This window comes from Pelodiscus sinensis, chromosome 2, assembly GCF_052426305.1.
Source record: "Pelodiscus sinensis isolate ZL-2025 chromosome 2, ASM5242630v1, whole genome shotgun sequence".
In the NCBI taxonomy this organism is placed as follows: Eukaryota; Metazoa; Chordata; order Testudines; family Trionychidae; genus Pelodiscus; species Pelodiscus sinensis.
The window spans coordinates 138,221,542-138,243,304 of NC_143053.1; the positions used below are offsets into that span (position 1 = coordinate 138,221,542).

A 21,763-nucleotide genomic window follows, 5' to 3' on the forward strand; every position below is an offset into this window, starting at 1 on the left:
TGTTTGTTTTGGGAGGGCGCTTAGGATTGAGACAAATCATGGAAGAAACTGAGGGAGAAAGATAGAGGACTGGATAGAGACAAAAAAACAAGAGTAAGGGCGAGAACAACTACAACGGACAAGGAGAGTGAGTCGGGAAACTGAAGAAATTCAAAGATAGCAAAGAGAAGCAGCAAGCTGAGACCAGAAGCCAGAGACATAGCACATGGGGAAAAAAAACCATTGAGTTCAGGATCATTTTTCTGATGGACAGAGGTTCAAGTAGTTGATAAGGTTATGGTTCCATAGTTTTTAAAACTATAATTTAAAAAAAAAATTGATGCAAATCACTAAGCTACAGATTGTAAGACCATGTAAAAAACACACTAGAACTATCATTCATCAATTCTAACCCTTTCCATTGGTACACCTGTTATGTTCTCAGATTATAAACTGAATAACCAAATTTACCTCTATTTGTGCACTGGAGCTCTAATCTGAGCCTTTGGGCTCAACAGCAATAATAAACGAATTCAAAGATCAAGCTCTAGAGCAGATGGAATATGGTCAGGTGTCAGAAGGCTACTGTCATTTTCCCTACAAAAGGTGTTGGGTAAGGTGTCAAATTCAGCCGTATCTCAGAAAACTTACATATTCCCCATTACATCTAAGGAGTAATGGGTAGCTACTGTCCCGACTCTCCATGCACATTCACCTGGGTTAGGCTAGGGATGTTAAATTGCGAGTAATTGACTAATCGAATAGTTAATGCATTTTGCACCAACTACTCAATTAGTTGATAGGGCACCTCCGCCTTTGAAGTGTAGCAACAACCCTAGGCCTGGTGCTACACTTGAAAGGCAAAAGCACCGCAAGAAGCCCAGGGTCAACTGGGGATAAATTGGGGCTTAACCTAGGGATGTGAAGGACTAGTCGACTGTCCGATAAGCAAATGCTTATTGGATAGCCTGTCAACTAGTCGCTCCTCTTTCCCTACCGCCTCTATCAGAGTAAGTGTGCGTGTGGGGGAAGAGAGAAATGGGGGATACTTCAAATCGGCAGTGTCACGTGCAGCCCAGGGCCAGCTGGGGTGTCCCCAGGCTGCACGCCATGTTTCAAAGTGGCAGCTGGGGACTCCCCTGCTGATCATAGAATACTAGGACTGGAAGGGACCTCGAGAGATCATTGAGTCCAGTCCCCTGCCCTCATGGCAGGACCAAATACTGTCTAGACCATCCCTGATAGATATTTATCTAACCTATTCTTAAATATCTCCAGAGATGGGGATTCCACAACCTCCCTGGGCAATTTATTCCAGTGTTTGACCACCCTGACAGTTAGGAAGTTTTTCCTAATTTCCAACCTAAACCTCCCTTGCTGCAGTTTAAGCCCATTGCTTCTTGTTCTATCCTCAGAGGCCAAGATGAACAAGTTTTCTCCCTCCTCCTTATGACACCCTTTTAGATATCTGAAAACTTCTATCATGTCCCCCCTCAATCTTCTCTTTTCTAAACTAAACAAACCCAGTTCCTTCAGCATTCCCTTATAGGTCATGTTCTCTAGACCTTTAATCATTCTCGTTGCTCTTCTCTGGACCCTCTCCAATTTTTCCACATCTTTCTTCAAATGCGGTGCCCAGAACTGGACACAATACTCCAATTGAGGCCTAACGAGCGCAGAGTAGAGCAGAAGAATGACTTCTCGTGTCTTGCTCACAACACACCTGTTAATACATCCCAGAATCATGTTTGCTTTCTTTGCAACAGCATCACACTGCTGACTCATATCTAACTTGTGGTCCACTATAACCCCTAGATCCCTTTCTGCCGTACTCCTTCCCAGACCGTCGCTTCCCATTCTGTATGTGTGAAACTGATTGTTCCTTCCTAAGTGGAGCACTTTGCATTTGTCTTTATTAAACTTCATCCTATTTATCAAAGACCATTTCTCCAATTTGTCCAGGTCATTTTGAATTATGACCCTATCCTCCAGATTAGTCGCAATCCCTCCCAGCTTGGTATCATCTGCAAATTTAATAAGCGTACTTTCTATACCAATATCTAAATCGTTGATGAAGATACTGAACAGAGCTGGTCCCAAAATAGACCCCTGCCTTTCCAGCAGGATTGTGAACCATTAATAACTACTCTCTGAGTACGGTTATCCAGCCAGTTATACACCAACCTTATAGTAGCCCCATCTAAGTTGTATTTACCTAGTTTATTGATAAGAATATCATGCGAGACCGTATCAAACGCCTTACTAAAGACTAGGTATACCACATCCACCGCTTCTCCCTTATCCACAAGACTCGTTATCCTATTAAAGAAAGCTATCAGATTGGTTTGACAGGATTTGTTCTTTACAAATCCATGCTGGCTGTTCCCTATCACCTTGCCAACTTTCCAAGTGTTTACAGATGATTTCCTTAATTACTTGCTCCATTATCTTCCCTGGCACAGAAGTTAAACTAACTGGTCTGTAGTTTCCTGGGTTGTTCTTATTTCCCTTTTTATAAATGGGCACTATATTTGCCCTTTTCCAGTCCTCTGGAATCTCTCCTATCTCCCATGATTTTCCAAAGATGATAGAGGAGGTATCTGAGCCTCTAGCTATCAGCTCCTTGAGTATTCTAGGATGCATTTCATAAGGCCCTAGTGACTTGCAGGCATCTAACTTTTCAATGTGATTTTTAACTTGTTCTTTTTTTGTTTTACCTTCTAAAATTACCCCCTTTCCACTAGCTTTAACTATGTTAGGCATTCCTACAGACTTCTCGGTAAAGACTGAAACAAAGAAGTAATTGAGCATCTCTGCCATTTCCAAGTTTCCTGTTACTGATTCTCCCTCTTCACTGATCAGTGGGCCTACCCTACCCTTGGTCTTCCTCTTGCTTCTAATGTATTTATAAAACGTCTTCTTGTTTCCCTTTATTCTTGTAGCTAGTTTGAGCTCATTCTGTGCCTTTGCCTTTCTAATCTTGCCCCTGCATTCCTGTGCTGTTTGCCTATATTCATCCTTTGTAATTTGTCCTACTTTCCATTTTTTATATGATTCCTTTTTTATTTTTAGATCATTCAAGATCTCGTGGTTAAGCCAAAGCGGTCTTTTGCCATATTTTCTATCTTTTCCGACACATCGGAATAGCTTGTTTTTGGGCCCTTAACAATGTCCCTTTGAAAAACTGCCAACTCTCTTCAGTTGTTTTTCCCTCTCAGTCTCGATTCCCATGGGACCTTACCTATCAGCTGTCTGAGCTTACCAAAATCTGCCTTCCTGAAATCCATTGTCTCTATTTTGCTGTTCTCCCTTCTACCCTTCCTTAGAATTGTGAACTCTATAATTTCATGATCACTTTCACCCAACCTGCCTTCCACTTTCAAATTCTCAACCAGTTCCTCCCTATTTGTTAGGATCAAATCTAGAACAGCTTCCCCCTTGGTAGCTTTTTCAACCTTCTGAAATAAAAAGTTGTCTCCTATGCAGTCCAAGGACTTATTGGATAGTCTGTGCCCCGCAGTGTTATTTTCCCAACATATATCTGGATAGTTGAAGTCCCCCATCATCACCAAATCTTGGGCTTTGGATGATTTTGATAGTTGTTTAAAAAAAAACTTCATCCACTTCTTCCACCTGGGTAGGTGGCCTGTAGTAGACTCCTAGCATGACATCATCTTTGTTTTTAATCCCTTTTAGCCTAACCCAGAGACTCAGCATTTCCGCCTCCTATGCCCACCTCCACCTCACTCCAAGTGTGTTCATTTTTAATGTATAAGGCAACACCTCCTCCCTTTTTTCCCTGTCTATCTTTCCTGAGCAAGCTGTACCCTTCTATACAAACATTCCAATCATGTGTATTATCCCACCAATGAAATGCATTTGGCTCCATGTGGCATTTCAAAGCGGCAGCACCACATGGAGCCCAGGATCAGCAGGGGAGTCCCCAGCTGCTGCTTTGAAACATGGCGTGCAGCCTGGGGACACTCCAACTGGCCCTGAGCTGCACGTGACGCTGCCGATTTGAAGTATCCCCCATTTCTCTCTCCCCCACATGCACACTTACTCTGATAGAGGCAGTAGGGAGAGAGGAGCGACTAGTTGACAGGCTATCCAATAAGCATTTGCTTATCGGACAGTCAACTAGTCCTTCACATCCCTAGGTTAAGCCCCAATTTATCCTGTGCCTTTATAGCTGCAGTTGATGCTGGTTGCTTTGGAAGAGTATGCAACAATAATGAACTATAATACCAGACTCTTACTTTGTTTCTAGTTAGTTTTACTTTCAAGCTCTTTCATGCATCTGCGTTTTTAACTCTGAAGTGGAAAGACTCTTTAAATTTTCAAGATTTTAAATTAAATTAAGATTCAGGTCACTGGAAAAAGAGCTTTGTATAAGCTCAAAAGCTTGGTTCTATCACCAACAGAAGCTGGTCCAATAAAAGATATTATCCTCACCCACCTTGTCTCTCTGGTCATGCTATTGCACTTTCAGTGAGAGATAGCATTTGAATCTCGGAGGGGGGGGGGAGAAGGGGAGTTACAGTACTTCAGAGATTTGCCTTAATAGATCCTTCCTTCCTGCCAGATGACTACCAGGTCAAGATGACTGTTTGTTACCCTTAAGGTAATGAGGTTTAATGCATCAAGCTTATCCATATTCATTTCTCAACCAGAACAAAAGAAAAATTAAGAAGCAGCCAGTATTTGAGACCTGCTGTGTTAATGAAGTGTTATTACTGGTCTATTATGGACTGACAGAGCTATTTTGCTTTATAATAAATATGCAAGGGGTTCTTCTAAGTTGTTTATTTAGAAAAAAAACATTTATAATGTTGATATAACTGAGTCCAAGTCCTTGTCAATTGAATTATAGGAACTCCTTTGCTTTATTATTTACATCTATTTGCTAATTTTCAAGCCGTTTTATTGCCTTATTTTACTGAAGACACAATCAAAGACTTTTGCTCCCAAATTTTGCTCATCAAAAGTTTCTCCTTTCTAATGAGCCTGAGATTAACTTCCCATTCTTATTAAACAATTTTTTAAAACACTTAATTTTGAACTTGACAAGAAATTAAAAAATTGACAACTAACTTGCAATTTATTTGGATTTGTACAACCAAAGTCAATTAACCACAAGCACTATGAAAGTGGAGAGCTTACTTGCATAGCTTTGTTTAGAATGAAAGCTATATTAAGTTATACCTATTTGCATCTTGTATATGGGCAGGAAAGGAAAACGAAAAAAGGTATGGATTTTACTGTTTTTATTTTTAAATTTTAAATAAAACACTTAGATTGAAAAAGTCAATACATTAACTAAAAGGGGTACTTGATTAAAATTCCCTTAACATTGTCTCTGTTTTCCTACATATTACCTATGGTTTGCACTGTGTTATTGGTTTATGAACTGCAATAGCTTCTTAGACAGATAAAATAAAATACAGAAAAATACAATTATCTGAAATAAAATGTGTGGTCAGAACACAAATACATGTGAGAAGTATTAAAGTGATGGTTATGTGCAAGGCTGTTATAAGAAAAAGATTTTTCTTCATTTGTCATCATGGAAGTATTTCAATGTAAAAACTTAATACTTACATGCTGTAAGAGGTACAACTCCTAACCATGCAAAGGCCACAAGTGTATAGTGAAACCAGTATCGTATTGCTGTGCCAATACTTGTAACCAGTCCAGCAAAAATGTCTTGGATTGGAAGCCGTGAAGGCATATCTGGGGAATAAACTAAGGAGATGAAAAAACACTTTTATAGAACAGTTTTTATATGTGCTTGCATTAAGAGCATAATATAGCACAGCAATCAATATCATACATTTATAAATTAAGAAAAACGTAAGGCAACAACAGCCAGCTACAAACCCAAAAATAAATGAACATTCACATTCACTACAGTGCATCCCACACAAGTACCAAAGAAACCCTTCCACCACAAGTTCTCCTTAACGTATATATTTAATTTTATAAAACTGTTTTACAGAGGATTCAGAGTTGGAAAAGTTTTTGTTTTCAGGTATTAATGCCTCATCCCTGCCAGTAAAGCTAGATTACTTCAGATCTATGGTGCAGTTTATTGACTTGAAAGGAGAGAAATTTTTTTTTTAAAAGCTTACTAGTGGGCAGTGCCCCCCTGCTCACTATGCTCGCCAACCCCCATCTTGGGGGGGGGGTCGCTATACCCTCTCTGGGATAGGCAACCCCAGCTCCTCCCCACATGGCAACTGGAGAGGGCCAGACCAGAGGCATGGTAGCCCTGGCTCTCTCACATCAGCCACCAGCCCCAGCCCCAGCCCCCGCTCCCTCCCCCCGAGGCCAGGCCTGCCCCAACTCTCCCCACCCCGGCCACCAGGGGTTTAGGCCGAGGCTACCGCTCCCCAGAAGAATAAGAGGCCACCCCTGCTCTGGCTCTTCCCCCCGTCCAAGGCCATCCCAGCACTCTTCCCCCCGACTCCTGCTCTTGCCTCGCTACACTGGACCTAGCTCTTTCCTCCCCCCCCAGCCGCCAGGGAGGGGGGCTGGGGCAAGGCTGGCCCAGCTCTCCCCCCAACCTAGGGGGGGTGAGGGGATGCACCCTAAAGAACCTGGGAGAGGGATGAGGGGAGGGGTGAAGGCAGGGAAGGCCATACATCTGCAGGGGCCACGTGGCTTTTCCTCCCCTCCACTGGAGCACAGGGGAGGAAAAAGGCTACATGGCTTGTGGCTTCAGACCCCTCCAGGGAAGGGGGCCACTCCGGGGCCTCCCCAGGTCCTGCACGGCAGCAGAGCACTTGGGAAAGGGAGGAAGGGAGGGAGGGAGGAGACAGACGGAACGCAGAGTGCAGTGATGGTATCACTTTTTATTTTATATATGAACGAGAGAAAAAAAATCCTGTAACATGGTATCACCCAAATATAAACACTCCTTCCTCATCACATGATACTTCCCTGCTCAACCTAACCCCCAAAAGTAAATTAAGCAGCAGACAACGCAGTGAAGTGAACAAACTCAGGCCCTGACAAGAAAGGGAAAGGAAAATTCCAAATTCAAGAGCCCTCCACTAAGAGAATACTCATCACTCGACACCTAAAATGAACACGTTTAGGAACAGTTTCCAAATTATATTAGCTGTTGGATAAAAGCACAACACAAGGAAAAGGGCAGTTACTAAAATATTATCTGAAACCATAAGAAACTAACTCAAAACAGTTTACAACAAAACCATAGCATAGCTATTCCACTTCAATATTTTTTCCTTCTTTTAAAATGAATTCATTGCCTATGCCATTGAACTGTGAGAAATGTCACAAATTTTGATCTAACTTTTCTATTAAAAAAAAATGGTTACCTACCTTTCGTAATTGTTGTTGTTCTAGATATGTTGATCATGTCCATTCCATCTTAGGTGTGCATATGCACACGTACATGGTTGGAAATTTTGCCTTAGAGAGATATCCGTAGGGTTGGTTTAGCGCCTCTTGGAATACAGCGCTCATGTGGCAGCATATTAGGTACTGCCTACCAACACCCTCTGTTTCTTCTTGTCGACAACTCTGACAGAGGGACAAAGATGGATAACAGAATGGACATGAAAACCACATTTCAAAGAACAGCAATTAAGAAAGGGAGGTAACCGCTTTTTCTTCGAGTGCTTGTTCATGTTGATCACAGTCTAGTGACTCACCAGCAGTATCCTTGAAAGTGGGATCTTAATTCAAGAGTTTTGCAGCTTGCAGTAATACACTGCCAAAGGCAGCATCCTCTTGAGCTTGCCAAGTAAGCACATAAGGAGATGCGAACATGTGGATGGACAACCATGTAGCAGCCCAACAGATTTCTTGGAAAGGCACCCTCACCAACATTATCAATAATGCCTACAATCTAGTCAAGAGAGAGGTTACAATCACTGGTGAGAGCACCTTTGCCAACTCCTAAGGATCACAGCCTGTATCAGTGATTGTTAACAATATTCTTTGGGATGACACTGTACAACCTTTCCTCCTGTCTGTGACAGCAATGAACAACAGTGTTGACTTCTAGAACAGCTTTGTTCTATCTATGGAGAAGGCCAGCACATGTCTGACGTCCAGAGTATGCAACCTGCATTCTTCATCCATCGCTTGAGGCTTGGAATAGAAACTAAGTATGTCTTGACCAGTTTGAAATTAAAAAACAGTGGGCAAGAAAACCAGGTGTGGTGCAACCGGACCTTGTTCTTGTAGAAAATTAGATAAGGCAGCTCTAATATGAGTACCCTAATCTTGGACAACCTGAAAGCCAAAGTTATAGTGAACAAGAAACCATCAAGGAGTAGCAGCAGGAGGGAGCAGGAAGCCACGGTTTGAAAGGGAGGAGCCATGAGCCTTGACATAACAAGATTCAGGTCCCAATGGGGAAAATAGATGCTGGACATGCAGGTTGAGGTGCCCCAAACCTTTCAAGAACAGCACCATCATAAGATGGGTGAAGACCGTCCGACATTGAAATGGGAGGATGGAACACAAAATGGCCACCAGATGAACCTTGACCAAAGAGAGTGACAGGCTCTGGAGCTTAATATGCAACAAATAGTCCAGGATATCCTGTAGTGAGGCCTCCTGAGCCCGAATGTGCCAACCTGAGGTCCAAACACAAGAATCGCTTCCACACTGCCAAGTAGATCAACCTAGTAGAGGGTTTGCTTCTGCACAGAGAGCCTATTGACTACCAGCAGGACATGCCCATTCATCCATACTTAGCCATGCAGTACTCAAGCTGTCAAGTTCAGCACCACTAGAGTTGGATGCAGCAGACTGTCGTTGTTCTGGGACACCATATATGGCTGAAGAGGCAGCTGCAGTGGAGTGGTTATCGAAAGGCTCAGCAACTTTCTAAACCAGTACTGGCAAAGCCATTCTGAAGCTATGAGGATGATAATCACGTTGTCTTGCTGCTTCTTTAGCAGGACCTTGTGGATTAATGGCACTGGCAGGAAGGTGTACATCAGCGCTCCTGACCATGGAATCAAGACAACATATGACATGGTACTTTCTGTTGCTCAAAACTCTCAACCTTATCTTTGGTGGGCTTCCCTTTTGGTCCCATGATCATTTGCAGATCCCCTCCATCCCACCAAAAAAGAGATTTGAATGTCTAAGTACATTGATTATAAGTGCAGAGTATGGCTTTAAACTGACATTTCCCTTTGCTTGCTTTATTCTAAAAATGGTAACATACTGCTTGTAATGAAATTAAAACTGTTGTACCGAAGGGGCAACTATTTACCATCCCTTTGCCCAGATGTGAATTACGAACTTAAGAATCAGGAGTTTAAAATGCAATTCACAGATTATTAAACTTGTTTGACTTTGGAAATAACAGTTTACAAGTCAATGTTAACCAATTTAAGAGACAATTTGAGAGCATAAACATGTAGATGGGCAAGTTAATTATCAAAACGTCCTTCAAAGGCTGAAGAGATATTTTACAGAGTACACCCAATGTATATCTTTGCTTTAACCATACTTCAAATATCAATGCTAGTTTTAAAACCTCGTTATTAAATAAACAGAACATTAAATGGTTGGAGAAGTAAGGTTTTCCCATTCAGTATGCTTTCCATCAACTAAACACTAGAGCTGTCAATTAACACACATTAGCACCTGCGATTAATGCAGAGCACAATTAACATGTTAATTTCGTTAATTGCAGGTTTTTCTTCAGCGTTGCCCATTTGAAACACCACCACGGCGTTTCAAAGGGGCAGCACAGTAGGAGCTTGGGATCACAGCTGGAGTCCCCAGTTAAACCCAGGCTCCAGTCAGCAATGCCCCTTTGAAACGCTGCCGCTGCATTTCAAAGGGGCAGCACCTGGGGTCAGCTGTATGAATCGTCGCCGTGGCATTTCAAAGGGGGCAGCACAACACAGCCCGGGATCAGCTGGCATTTCCAAGGGGAAACTTCAGCTAGGGACTTCAGCTGATCCCAGGCTCCATGTGGCACTATCCCATGGAAATGCTGCTGCAGCGTTTCAAAGGGGCAGCCCAATGCAGAGCCCAGGATCAGCTGGAGATTCCAGCTGACTCTGGGCTCCTGCAGCACTGCATGGAGCCAGGGTCAGTTGGGGACTCCAGCTGATCCCAGACTCTGAATAGCACTGCCCCTTTCAAACACTGCCACTGTGTTTCAAAGGGGAAGCGCAAGCAGAGCCCAGGAGCAGCTGGGGACTCCAGCTACCCTGGGCTCCTGCGGTCCTGCCCCTGGGGCGGCATTTCAAAGGAGCAGCTGCACTGAGCCTAGGGTCAGCTGAGAACTCCAGTTAATCCCGAGCTCCCCTGCGGTGTTTCAAAGGGGCAGGGTGCAATTAATTTCACAATTACATTTTTACTAGCTTGACAGTCCTACTAAACACGTAAGACAACGGTTCTCAAACTGGAGCCGCTAGCCCTGATGATCAGCTCTTTCCCCTTCCTCACAAGGGCCTACTGCATGCCATGGAACAGATGTTCAGCAGAATGCATGAGGCGCTTGGAGGGAGGGATAGGAGTGAGAACAGGGGATGTTTGGGAAAGGGCAGAAAGAGGCAAGGAAGAGGAGAGCTAGCAATGAGCAGGGATAGGAAGAGGTGAGACAGGGATGAGTGGACCTTTGGGGAAGGGGTGGAAAAAGGGAAGGCACTGTGGCTGAGTGGGGATTGCGCACCCGCATGGAAAGTGAGAAGCAGACTTAGGGGTCGATGAAAATATTCAAATCAAAAGTAGGGTTGCTAAAGAGAACTGGTGATGTAGGAGAAAGCTGACACCAAAAGGGGATGTGTCATTGCTTATTTACAAAACAGGGAAAGAACAAACAAGAGACTATTGTATATTTAAAAGGCAACCTACAAATAAGTTTAAGAAAATTCCATCCATTTTAGATTTATACGCATAATATCCAAGATAGAAAAGTTAGAGGGACATGCCACAAATAATTCAGTATGTTTCTCTTTTCTTCAGGTACCTGAAAGTCCCAGACTCCATAATATGTCATGTCCACAAACACTATATAGGCAGCACCATCACAAACTGATTTATGGAGATCAGATAAGTGATTAAAGCTACCGCATCGTTTTATAAAGTTGTTTTTTAATTTGAAATGCATATCTTCTACTCCACAGGGTCTGTCATCTCTACTGACCTCATACCAACCATGGCACCCTGCTGCAGAGGGAAGTCTGTCCCTAATGGTAAATCTCCCCAACACATCACTCTTTCACAAATGCTTAATTTTGGGGCTTGTCTGATTAATTCTGATAGTATATTTTACAGAATATTACTCCAAACAAACATTTAACAACCAATTTAGCTTGCTGAAATATAGACAGGGTGTATACAAATCAGTTATTTAAAGTTTAAATCAAATGTTGTTATATTAGAGATACAAGTTGGTTGGTTGAGCACAGGGCCAGTGGGGGACTCAAGCTGTCCCTGTGATCCCCACGGCGTTTCAAAGCGGCAGCGCCACGTAGAGCCTGGGGTCAGCTGGGGACCCCAGGTTGCACATGGCATTTCAAAGCAGCAGACCCCCAGCCTCCACGCAGTGCTTCTGCTTTGAAACACCGCATGCAGCCCAGGCCAGCTGTGGAGTCCCAAATGGCCCCGGCAGTTGTGGGGTGTGGTTTTTTTTTGGGGGGGGGGGGGGGGGTTAAACAAAAAAAGCAAGTGCCAGTACTTCAGGGGAAAGGCTGAGGGGGAAAAAAAAGCCAGGGTGGGACCAGCACTGCTCTTTAAAGACATGCGGCCCAGCCGACTGTCGGACACTTGCATACAGAGGTGCAGGTATGCTCCGTTCTTTCCAGGTAAGCTCTGACTGGAGGTGACGGTACTGCATCTGGTACCGGGCAATACCATCACAAAAAAAGCACTGGGCCCTGGGCTGCACACGGCATTTCAAAGCGGCAGCGCTGCACGGAGCCTGAAGCACTCCCTCTTCTCCCCCCACTCCCCTGCTGCCTCTTTCTGATAGAGGCAGCAGGGGAAGGGGGGAGGGAAAGAAACTAGTCAACTATCCGATAAGCATTTGCTTTCGCTTATCGGATAGTCAATAGTCGTTCACATTCCTAATTGCTAGCTGTTCCCCTTTATCAGGGAGTAAGAGGAAAGTGAAGAGTTAGCTGCAATCCTCACTCTGGCTGGAAAGCACATGGGACAGATGAACCTGGATCTGCCCCTCCTGGAGGGCATACACCCCTCCCCAAGCTGTGCCCACTGGCGCTGCAGTGGTCATGGAGAGGTGCTTCTAACCTTAGCATTCCACACACATCTCATTGTCCTAGCACAACCAAACTCTGACCTTGTTTTAAATGATGCACAATATCCAAAACTGGTAAGACATCTTAAGGAAACAAATGCCTGCTTTAGCCAACTGCATATTTAGAAAAGAAAAAATTTCAGAAAGCTATTTGTTGAATATATTAAGGCTTATTATAACCTGCAAATCAATTATTACCCTGATCATATCCACTCAGCAAATTTTTACCCTGACACCCTTCTCTTTCACTCTCCTCAATGGCTCTCCCCTCTCTATCATATCAGACTGTTTGTGGTCACTTTCAAGGCCTTCATTATCAATACCTACTAAATCTCCCTCCACTCATGCATTATCGAGTTGTGGATGTTCATCTCAAGTATCCCCATGATGCCAAGCCTCCACTGCCCCCTTTCTAGATTTTCAAAAAAGCATCTTCATGATCTCTCCTATGTTGCACATATTGGGATATGCGCCCCATAAACATCCACAAAGCTACCTCATGATCCTTCTCCAAATCTCTCCTAAAACTTCTCCTCTGGAGTGATGCCTTAAAAAAAGCATGACAATGGGTACACAAGGATCACTGATTCTCATACTGACCAATGCTGTCCCATTGCTCACTTATACTCTCCCACATCAGTCTATACCTATTTGTTCTCTTTTCCACTGTTAAAATTGTGAACTCATCAGGGTAAGAACAGTCTTCTATTTTTGTACAGTGCCTAGCACAACACAGTTCTCATCCAAGACTAGAGCTTCTAGACACAAAAGTAATATTAGAATACTGTATAGCACAGGGCTACTCAACTTTGGAAGCCCCAGGGGCCACAATGATACTCACAGCACATGCCAAGGACCACAACTTAAATGTGGTTGCATATACAGGCAAATATATGAAAATAGCTTTTAAAAATTAATCACAATTGATTGAAGTTTTAATCACGCTTTCAAACAAAAATACAGTGCCAAATGTATTAAGTATATGAAGTGTACTAATGTTCTGGATTTTTTCTACGTTTTCAGATATATTGACTGAATTACAACAATATAAAATGTACAGTTCTCTTTCTATTATGTTTATTACAAATATTTGCACTCTAAAATGATAAAAGAAATAGTATGTTTTAATTCACCTCAAAGATAGAGAAACCTCTTTGTGAAAGAGCAATTCACAAAATGTAGAAGTTTTTTGTGATAAAAACAAAACAATGTAAAACTTTAGAGCTTACAAGTCCATTCTGTCCTACTTCTTGTTCAGCCAAATAGGTTTGTTTACATTTACAAAAGACAATGCGGCCTGCTTCTTATTTACAATGCCACCCGAAAGTAAGAACTGGTATTCATATGGCACTTTTGTAGCCAGCATTACAAGGCATTTATATGCCAGATATTCTAAACATTTGTATGTTCCTTCACGCTTCAGCCACCATTCCAGAGGACATGCTTCCATGCTGATGATGCCCATCAAAAACAAGTGTTAATTAAAATTGTGACTGAACTCCTTGGGGCTGAATTCTATATCTTCTGCTTTGTCTTTTACCCTGTATCTGCCATACATTTCATATTACAGCAGTCTCGGATGATGACCCAGCATATGTTGTTCCTTTTAAAAATACTTTCATTGCAGATTTGACAATACATAAAGAAGGAACCAGTGTGAAATTTCTGAAGATAGTTATAAGCATTTGACCCAAGATTTAAGAATCTGAAGTGCCTTCCAGAATCTAAGGGGGGACGAATTTTAGAGACTGCTTTCAGACGTCTGAAAAGAGCAACACTGATACAAAAACTACAGAACCCAAACCACCAAACATGAACACTCAACCTTGGTTGCATCTGAATCTTGGTAGCATCTGACTCAGATGATGAAAATGAACATGTCAATTCACATTGCTTTGCAACATCATCAAGCAGAACCCATCAACATGGAAGCACGTCCTCTAGAATAGCAGTCAAAGCAAGAAGGTACTATGACACAAAGCAAGCAGCATTATCTCCCACAAGTATAAATCAACTAGTTTGCATGAGCAATTAACTTAAGAAGAAATACAACTTTAGTGGACTTGTAGGCTCTATAGCACGGGTTGGGGGCCACTGACCTAGAGAAAAATCAGATGGGGGACACACACATAAGTCAGAAAAAAAACCTCATACCATTACCAACCCTCACTAACCTGGCCCCTAAATGAGGAGGAAAAAACCCACAAAAATGTTACCCCAACTGAGAGGCAGGAAAAAAAAAAAAAGACACTTCCATCAAGCTTCAGCCCCATAGTGCTAGAAAAAAGGCACCTGGGCTCAGAGCTTACCCCCAAGGGCTGGGTTAACTCTTCTGGGGACCCAGGGTTAGTGGATTTTATGGCCCCCACCCCCAGGCTCTGGGATGGACCCAAACATGAGGGGTTCAGTAAGTAGGAAGAGGCTGCAGGGGAGCGAGCTGGGTATGAAGAAGGGAGCAGGAGTTGGCTAGGGATGACAGTGTGGCATTTGGGCAGGAGAGAGGAAACAGGCTGAGGTTGCAGGGTCTGAGAGGGAGTGAAAGTGCAGGATCTGGGCAGGAAGAGGGGTGCAGGAACTGGGCAGGAAGAGGGGTGCAGAATGGGGCAAGAGATGGAAGCACCTATGTGGTACAACTCCCAGGGGCATGAGGAGGTGCAGCACAAGTATCTGCAAGCTGCAGGGAAGTGTTCCCTGCAGGCACTGAACTCCCGCTGTTCTCACTGGCAGTGACTTTCAGCCAATGAAGCAATGGGAGTGGGAACAAGGCCTGCTGAAGTACTTCCCTGTAGCGTGAGAGACGCTTCTTCTCCCCTGCCAAACAGGACCCACAGGTCGCTTGCCTTTACCCAGCCCTTGAAGGTCAGGGTTCCTCTCCCCTCTGCAGTAGGAAGCATGCACTCCAGCCACAGCACCTCCCCATGACTGGAGCACCAGCACTGGCTTGCACTGCTGCAGGGGAGAGCCTGAAGACTCGCAGCTAAATCAAGACAAGCCCCAGGTCAGATCCAGCCAAAAGGCCGTAGATTCCCCACCTCTGCTCTAGAGTTTAATGTTTTATTTTTGACTGCAGTTTTTTGTACATAATTCTATAACTAAGTTCAACTTTCATGATGATATTACACTACAGTGCAAACATTACCAGTCAAAAATAAATATAAAGTGAGCACTTTACACTTTGCCTACCCACCTGGCTCTTACTACATTTAAGCTGCAGAGCTGCAGCAGGGGTAGCTCCCATACCCAGCGCAAGTCAGGACTGAGTGCTTCCTCATTTATCCACTAATCGTGTAGAATTTCTATCGACTACTGACTACACGATTAGCTAATTACTCACTTTCTAACACCCCTAGTTTGACATGGCTTGGAATCAGGTCTTCAGCAAAAGTATTGTTGCCTGCACCAAGTCCAGGTCCACCCCGATGAACTTTGTTTTCTGAATAGGAAACAAGTTTGACTTGGTCATGGAAAGGAGGACACCCATTCTCTTGAAAGCAGATCTGATTAACTGGACTTGTGATTCCACCTGCTCTCTGGTGCATCCTCTGAGCAGACAGTTGTTGAAGTAGAAGTTTAACTGCACCTGTTTCTTGAAGAGGAAGGCTGCTACAACTGGCATGAACTTGGTGAACACTCTTGGGGGTGTTGGTAGACCAAATCGGAGGACTCTGAACTGAAAATGTTACAAGAGGCTTGGTGTGGAAAGCTGGAGGCCATGGTGCCATCATATCAATGAGATTTCTTGCTGCCTCAAGTGGGGTCGAAGGCAGTTCCACCTCCTCCACCATTCAATACGAAGAGTCTAACTGCACCGGACTCCATCATCCCCCTTCCAGGACAAAACTTGACATTGCCAGCTACAAAGTTTTCTGCACTGGGGGCTCCTCCTTAGGACATGCTCCACTGGCTGGTTCTGAGGGGGTGGGTCCCAGAGTCAAGGAATAACTCTTCCCTTGTTTCTGATGCAGTATGATCTTCTGAGCTACAGTGCTGCGAGTCTCCATTGAGTCCTTCTGTGGTGCTGTTTCTGTAAACATTGCACAGGCACTGCACACCAATGTGCATGGTGCCAGAATACAGGTTGTGGTCTAAGTATCACCTTCATAAGGAGCTGCTTCAGTCTAAAGTCCTGCTTCTTTTTTGTTCTTGGGTGAAACTCCTTACAGATCTGCATTTATCCACCTGATGTGCTTTCCCACACTTTATACAAGCATCGTGGGGAACACTCATTGGCATGTGCTTGTTGCAGGATTTGTGAGGTTTGAACCTCTGGGACTTAAGCATGCTTTGAATCACATAGGAAGAGTGGAGCTGGGTTGAAGGGAAATCCCACACTCCCAACAGCCAACTATTAACGCTAAACTAATATGTAACTAAATTAAATAAGGCAAACATTAAAGTACACAGAAGCTAGAGAAACGTGGAGACCTTGAAGAACAAGGTGCCACAGTTCCAACAACTGTCACTAGCAGTAAGAAGAAAATGAGATGGCGCTGGGTCGGTAGGGTCATATATAGAGCACCATATAGATGGTGCTCCAGGGGGCTCCTCAGCCAACCTGACAGATGCTGCTACAGGGAAAACTTCCCAACTACGCACACACACATAATTGAAATCAATATGAGCAATCACTCAAAGAAAAAACAGACTTTTTAAAAATGTGGGCATTTTCTGACTAACAACTTCAGCATAGCAACAGTAGTACAGGAATCTCACCCAAAGAAAAAGAAGAGACTTCTCAAAATGTTAGGAAAAAAAACAAACATTACTTCAAAAAAATATTACTAATTACTTTGAAAACTAAACCAACTATATATAAGAGTATGGATAAGTGATGAATGACAGCGAGCTGCAGATGGTGAGAAGAAACTGAGAAAGGTCAAGGTGGCCCCAACCTCTATGTTCTTGGCTGAAGGCATAAGGACACTCTGTTACAAGAATTAGCGATGTTAATGGTTAACAGTCAGGGAGCTGCTCCAGCTTGGCCGGCCCATTGAGGGCAGGGACCTCCTCCAACCCCTCCCCTTATTTAATCAGTTAACCAATTAAAGTTAACATTTAACCTGTTAACCAATTAAATGGGATTTCAGATCCCTAACAGGAATCACTACAGCAGGTACTGCTGACCAATCATCTCAGACTTGAATGCACTGGATATGCACACCCCCAAACTGGAATACGTATGTGCACACTCAAACTTTCTCTTCACCTTTTATAACTGTGTTTAATTGCCCACTGACTTCTTTAGAGGTGAATGCTATGTTGCTCATATTTCCATTCTTTTGCAGATACATTAAGGAACATATTAACAGAGCCCCATGTAAAATTAGATTAGTTTACATTCTGATTGTTGCAAAATTATGAATTGCTCTTAGAATGCCACGTAGTTGTGCCCAGAATCAAGGTAGATTTCCTGTTGCAACAGGGAGTCCCCGCTATAAGTCATCCCTGTATACATCCATTCCACACTAAAAGTCGTTGACATTTGTAGGAAGTGATGAGTTATAAGTCCTCCCATTCCCCAGTATAAGTCATGCAAAACACTCCCCGCAATTTGCTTAAATGGAAGTCAGACGCAGGAAAAAAATTCCCCGCTTTAAGTTGTTTCGCTGTAAGTCCAAGTTTTTTGGAACATATCTTGGACTTATAGCGAGGACCCGCTGTATAAACTTTAGCAAAAAGCAGCACCAAATTTAGTGTAACCAGAGGATACACTAAATTGATATACAGTTGTGCAAATAAATGTGTATAGTTTAACTTCTTTATTCAGACTCATGATTTTACATTTTATATGATGCATTACTTATTTAACAAATGAATAATGTTTTAGTTATGATTTGGATCAAGGTCTGCTTGAATAGAAATTCAAATTCAATTAAAACACACAAAAATAGTTTTATTTAATAAAAAAATTAAATACCATCTTAAAAAGTGCAAAACATTTTTTATTTAAAATTAATTGATTTATTAAATAAAGGAAATATCTGTAGTTAATTATATGAACTGATTGTTTCTAGTCAACATGTTCTGCAAGATTTTAGCACCGTCACATCACATCTTCTTAAACCCAATATTTATTCAGAGATTGCAAAACAAGCATCCCTAGTTTTTTTTTTAAAACTCCCAACGGTTTTCTCAATTAGCTATTGAACAGAACTAGCTGAAAATGAATTGAAGAAAATATCATTTTCCGCACATACAGAAGCTGCTGATGCTATCAAAAGCTGATTTAGCATTTCAACAAAGTCTGGCTCCAGGTTCTTACTCAGGATGCATCTACACAGCAGAGCTTAACTCTAAATAAGCTCCACAAATTGAGCTACATCAACTGTGTAGCTAATTTTCAAATAGCTTATTTCGAAATTGGGAGCATCTACACAGCACTTATTTCAAAATAGAGAAATCTTCCTCCGACTTCCCCTACTCCTTGTACAATGAGGGTTACAGGAGTTGGTGTAAGAAGTCCTCCAGCTTGACAGTATTTTGACACTATGTCGAAATAACACTAGTTATTTCAAAATAATATTGTTGTGTATTCGAACCTCAGTGATTTCCATCTGCTCAGTGGTCTGACTTTCCTTAAAACTTGACAGAAAACATGTACCATATTTTTTTATTTAGGTTACATGATTTTAATAAATTATAAGACGTTAAGATCTTAATGTAAGTTGCCTTAATTTAAAATTTAATAATTTTAAAAAAATTAACCTGTATTTAAATAACAGATTTATTTTAAATTGTACACACCACTGTATTTGCAAACTACAACCAGAAACCAAGTATAACCAATGTGTTAACATGCCAGAGGCTACCAACCAGTCTGAAATAGTAACCCTGAAAGATGCTAATGCTCTACTCTTCTGTGTGATGTTAACCCCAAACTGTCAACATTAGATATTTAATTTCGGATCACATCAGTAGTAGCATCTGCCCAATGTGCTTTTATGTTATTATGGTCACTATGACATCCTCCCCTAGTTGACTGGGGTAGTGGCAACTTAATCCGGAGGGTGTGAAGGAAAAAAAAAAAAAAGCGTCACATGTCCTCCTGCAGCAAGAGCTAAACTGCCTCCTGGATAACAAAAACAACTTAACTATTCAAACTAGGGATGTTAAAGATTAGTCGACTATCCGATAAGAATTTGCTTATTGGATAGTCTTTTGACTAGTCAATATCCCTCCCCCTCGCAGCATCTATGGGATAGAGGCAGCAAACAGGGGGAAAGGAGGGGGGGAAATGGGGGTGGAAGCCTATACTATGATCTATTTAAAAGAGAGGAAGGTCAAATAAGAATAAGAGAGTGAGTCCAAAATTGTCAATATAGATTTTTTTTTTAAACAAAGCTAAACATCCTTACAAATACCACAAATAAGAAAAGAAGAAAACAAAAGTGTTGAAAAAAAAACTATAAAAGATGTTATGTACTTACTTGGTGTGAAAGCAAATCTGTGTTTACATAATTCACAGTATTCTTTCCTGCTGTGTTTCAGCCACTGAACTAAGCTGCAATAAAGAAAACATACATATTGCTAGAATGAGTCTACACCTAAAAATGTCGGACGTCTAAGCAATTAATTACCTGCCATTTGTAGAAAAGTTCAAATCTAAAGTAATTAGAGTTCAAAAGTCACTAATTGGATGTATTCATTTATCAAATATATTAAGCCTATTAAGTCAATATAGCTAGTTTGGACCACTATGAAAATGAAATTGGAATGCAAGAATGGAAAAGAAGGAAGGGCTAGCCACTAAAGCCTACAAGATTAAGTTGCCTGCCTGCCATACCAGATAACATGCTTTTGGGTTGATTTATACCAATTTATCATTATATTAATTATATTTAGTATACAGATTATTGTAGGTATTATGTTGTAAGTCAGCGGTCAGCAAACTTTCAGAAGTGGCGAGCCAAGCTTTAACTTATTCACTTCTATTTACGGGTCCGAGCGCCGTCGATACTTTTTAAAGTCAATAATAGTCCTACTTACAGCAGCTTCAGAAAGACAGAAAGAAAGAAAGACAGAAGGAAAGAAAGACAGACAGAAGCAGATCTTATCATTTAGTAACACAGGATTTTAAAAAAATCATTAACATCAGTTTGATATCTGCAACACTAAAAAAATAATCTTTTAAAAGAATCTTTTTCTTTCTTACTTTGGGATACACAGGTTTAATTCTTGGCTCCATCACAGACTTCTTGAGTGAGCTCAGGTTAATCCCCAAGGGTACATCTACACTATAGATGAAGGTATAAGTTACAGCTCAAGGACACATACTACCTTTAGCTGAGCTAGTGCTCTGAGGGTAGGCCTGCACTGTAGTTAAAAACTTGCTACTATAAGGTGTGGAGAGCATAAACCTCTTCGTAGCACTAAGGGAAGCTAAAGACATACCTGGGAGTCTGAGTGTAACACTGAGCTGGTTTAAATTTTTAAAGTTTTTTTTTTCCTTTTAGGCAGCAGGAAAGGACTTTTCTAAAACAAGAAACTGTCTCATCCCAAACTGTAAACATTGTCAAAATGGTTCTTCTTGTGTAAAAAATGTCATGCCTTTTCACTAACTCAAACTTAAAAGTGTCTTTTATAACTAGTTAGCACCAGTTTTTGGAAAGGCTTTTTGTAATGGAAAAACTTCATTAAAGTCTTGGGGGTGGGGGAAAATAGAAAAGATATAGGACATTTTGAAAAAGGGGAGAAAAAGTGAAAAGGGGTCCATTTGGCACATTTTGAAATGAACACGAATTCATAAGTTAATACTTCGTTTTTCCCCTCTGTGAAAATAGGTCATCATATTGCAGACAGTTCTGGTAACGTGGAAAAAAAAATCATGCGTTACACCTATGTTGACAATTCCCATCAGAGCCTTTAGCTTTGTTTTTTTAGATCTAGACCCATATTATATATATAAAAAGAGAGAGAGAGAGAGAGAGAGAGAGAGAGAGAGAGAGAGAGAGAGAGAGAGAGGTATTTGAGTGCCTGAAGAGGCAGATACATGCCTAACCTGCTTTGCACTCCAGAAAACCCCAGAGCTTTTTCATAAAAGGGATACAAATTAGACATATCGCAATTGCTAATGAAGCAGGAATTTAAATCTCCCCTGCTTCATTAGCATAAAAATGGCTGCAGCTTTTTTTCGGCACGGAGCTTTGCTGGAAAAAAGCGCCAGTCTAGACGCGGATCTTTCGGAAAATAAAGCCTTTTCCGAAAAATCCCTTATCCCTTATTCTAAGAGGAATAAGGGATCTTTTGGAAAAGGCTTTTTATTTTCCGAAAGATCCGCATCTAGACTGGCGCTTTTTTCTGGCAAAGCTCCGTGCCGAAAAAAGCGGCAGCCATTTTTATGCTAATGAAGCAGGGGAGATTTAAATCCCTGCTTCATTAGCAACTGCGATACATCTAATTTGCATCCCTTTTACGAAAAAGGGATGCAATCGAGACGTAGCCCAGATGTCTAACTCCCATTAAAAATCAAATGAAAATAAATGCAATTCCCATTAGGCACCTATGGGTCTCTTTACGTATTTG

General features: G+C 41.9%; 1 protein-coding gene across 2 annotated transcripts in view; it reads right to left on the reverse strand.

The window, feature by feature from the left end:
• MARCHF6 (membrane associated ring-CH-type finger 6) overlaps window positions 1-21,763 on the reverse strand; it is a 100,166-nt gene that overhangs the window by 63,035 nt on the left and 15,368 nt on the right. For both annotated transcript variants that reach the window (XM_075921472.2, XM_089776440.1), the window contains exons 3-4: window positions 19,669-19,742; window positions 5,581-5,724 (exon numbers count right to left, since the gene is read on the reverse strand). In XM_075921472.2, the coding sequence (XP_075777587.1) occupies window positions 5,581-5,724; window positions 19,669-19,742 (218 nt within the window). The remainder of the gene's footprint in view (window positions 1-5,580; window positions 5,725-19,668; window positions 19,743-21,763) is intronic.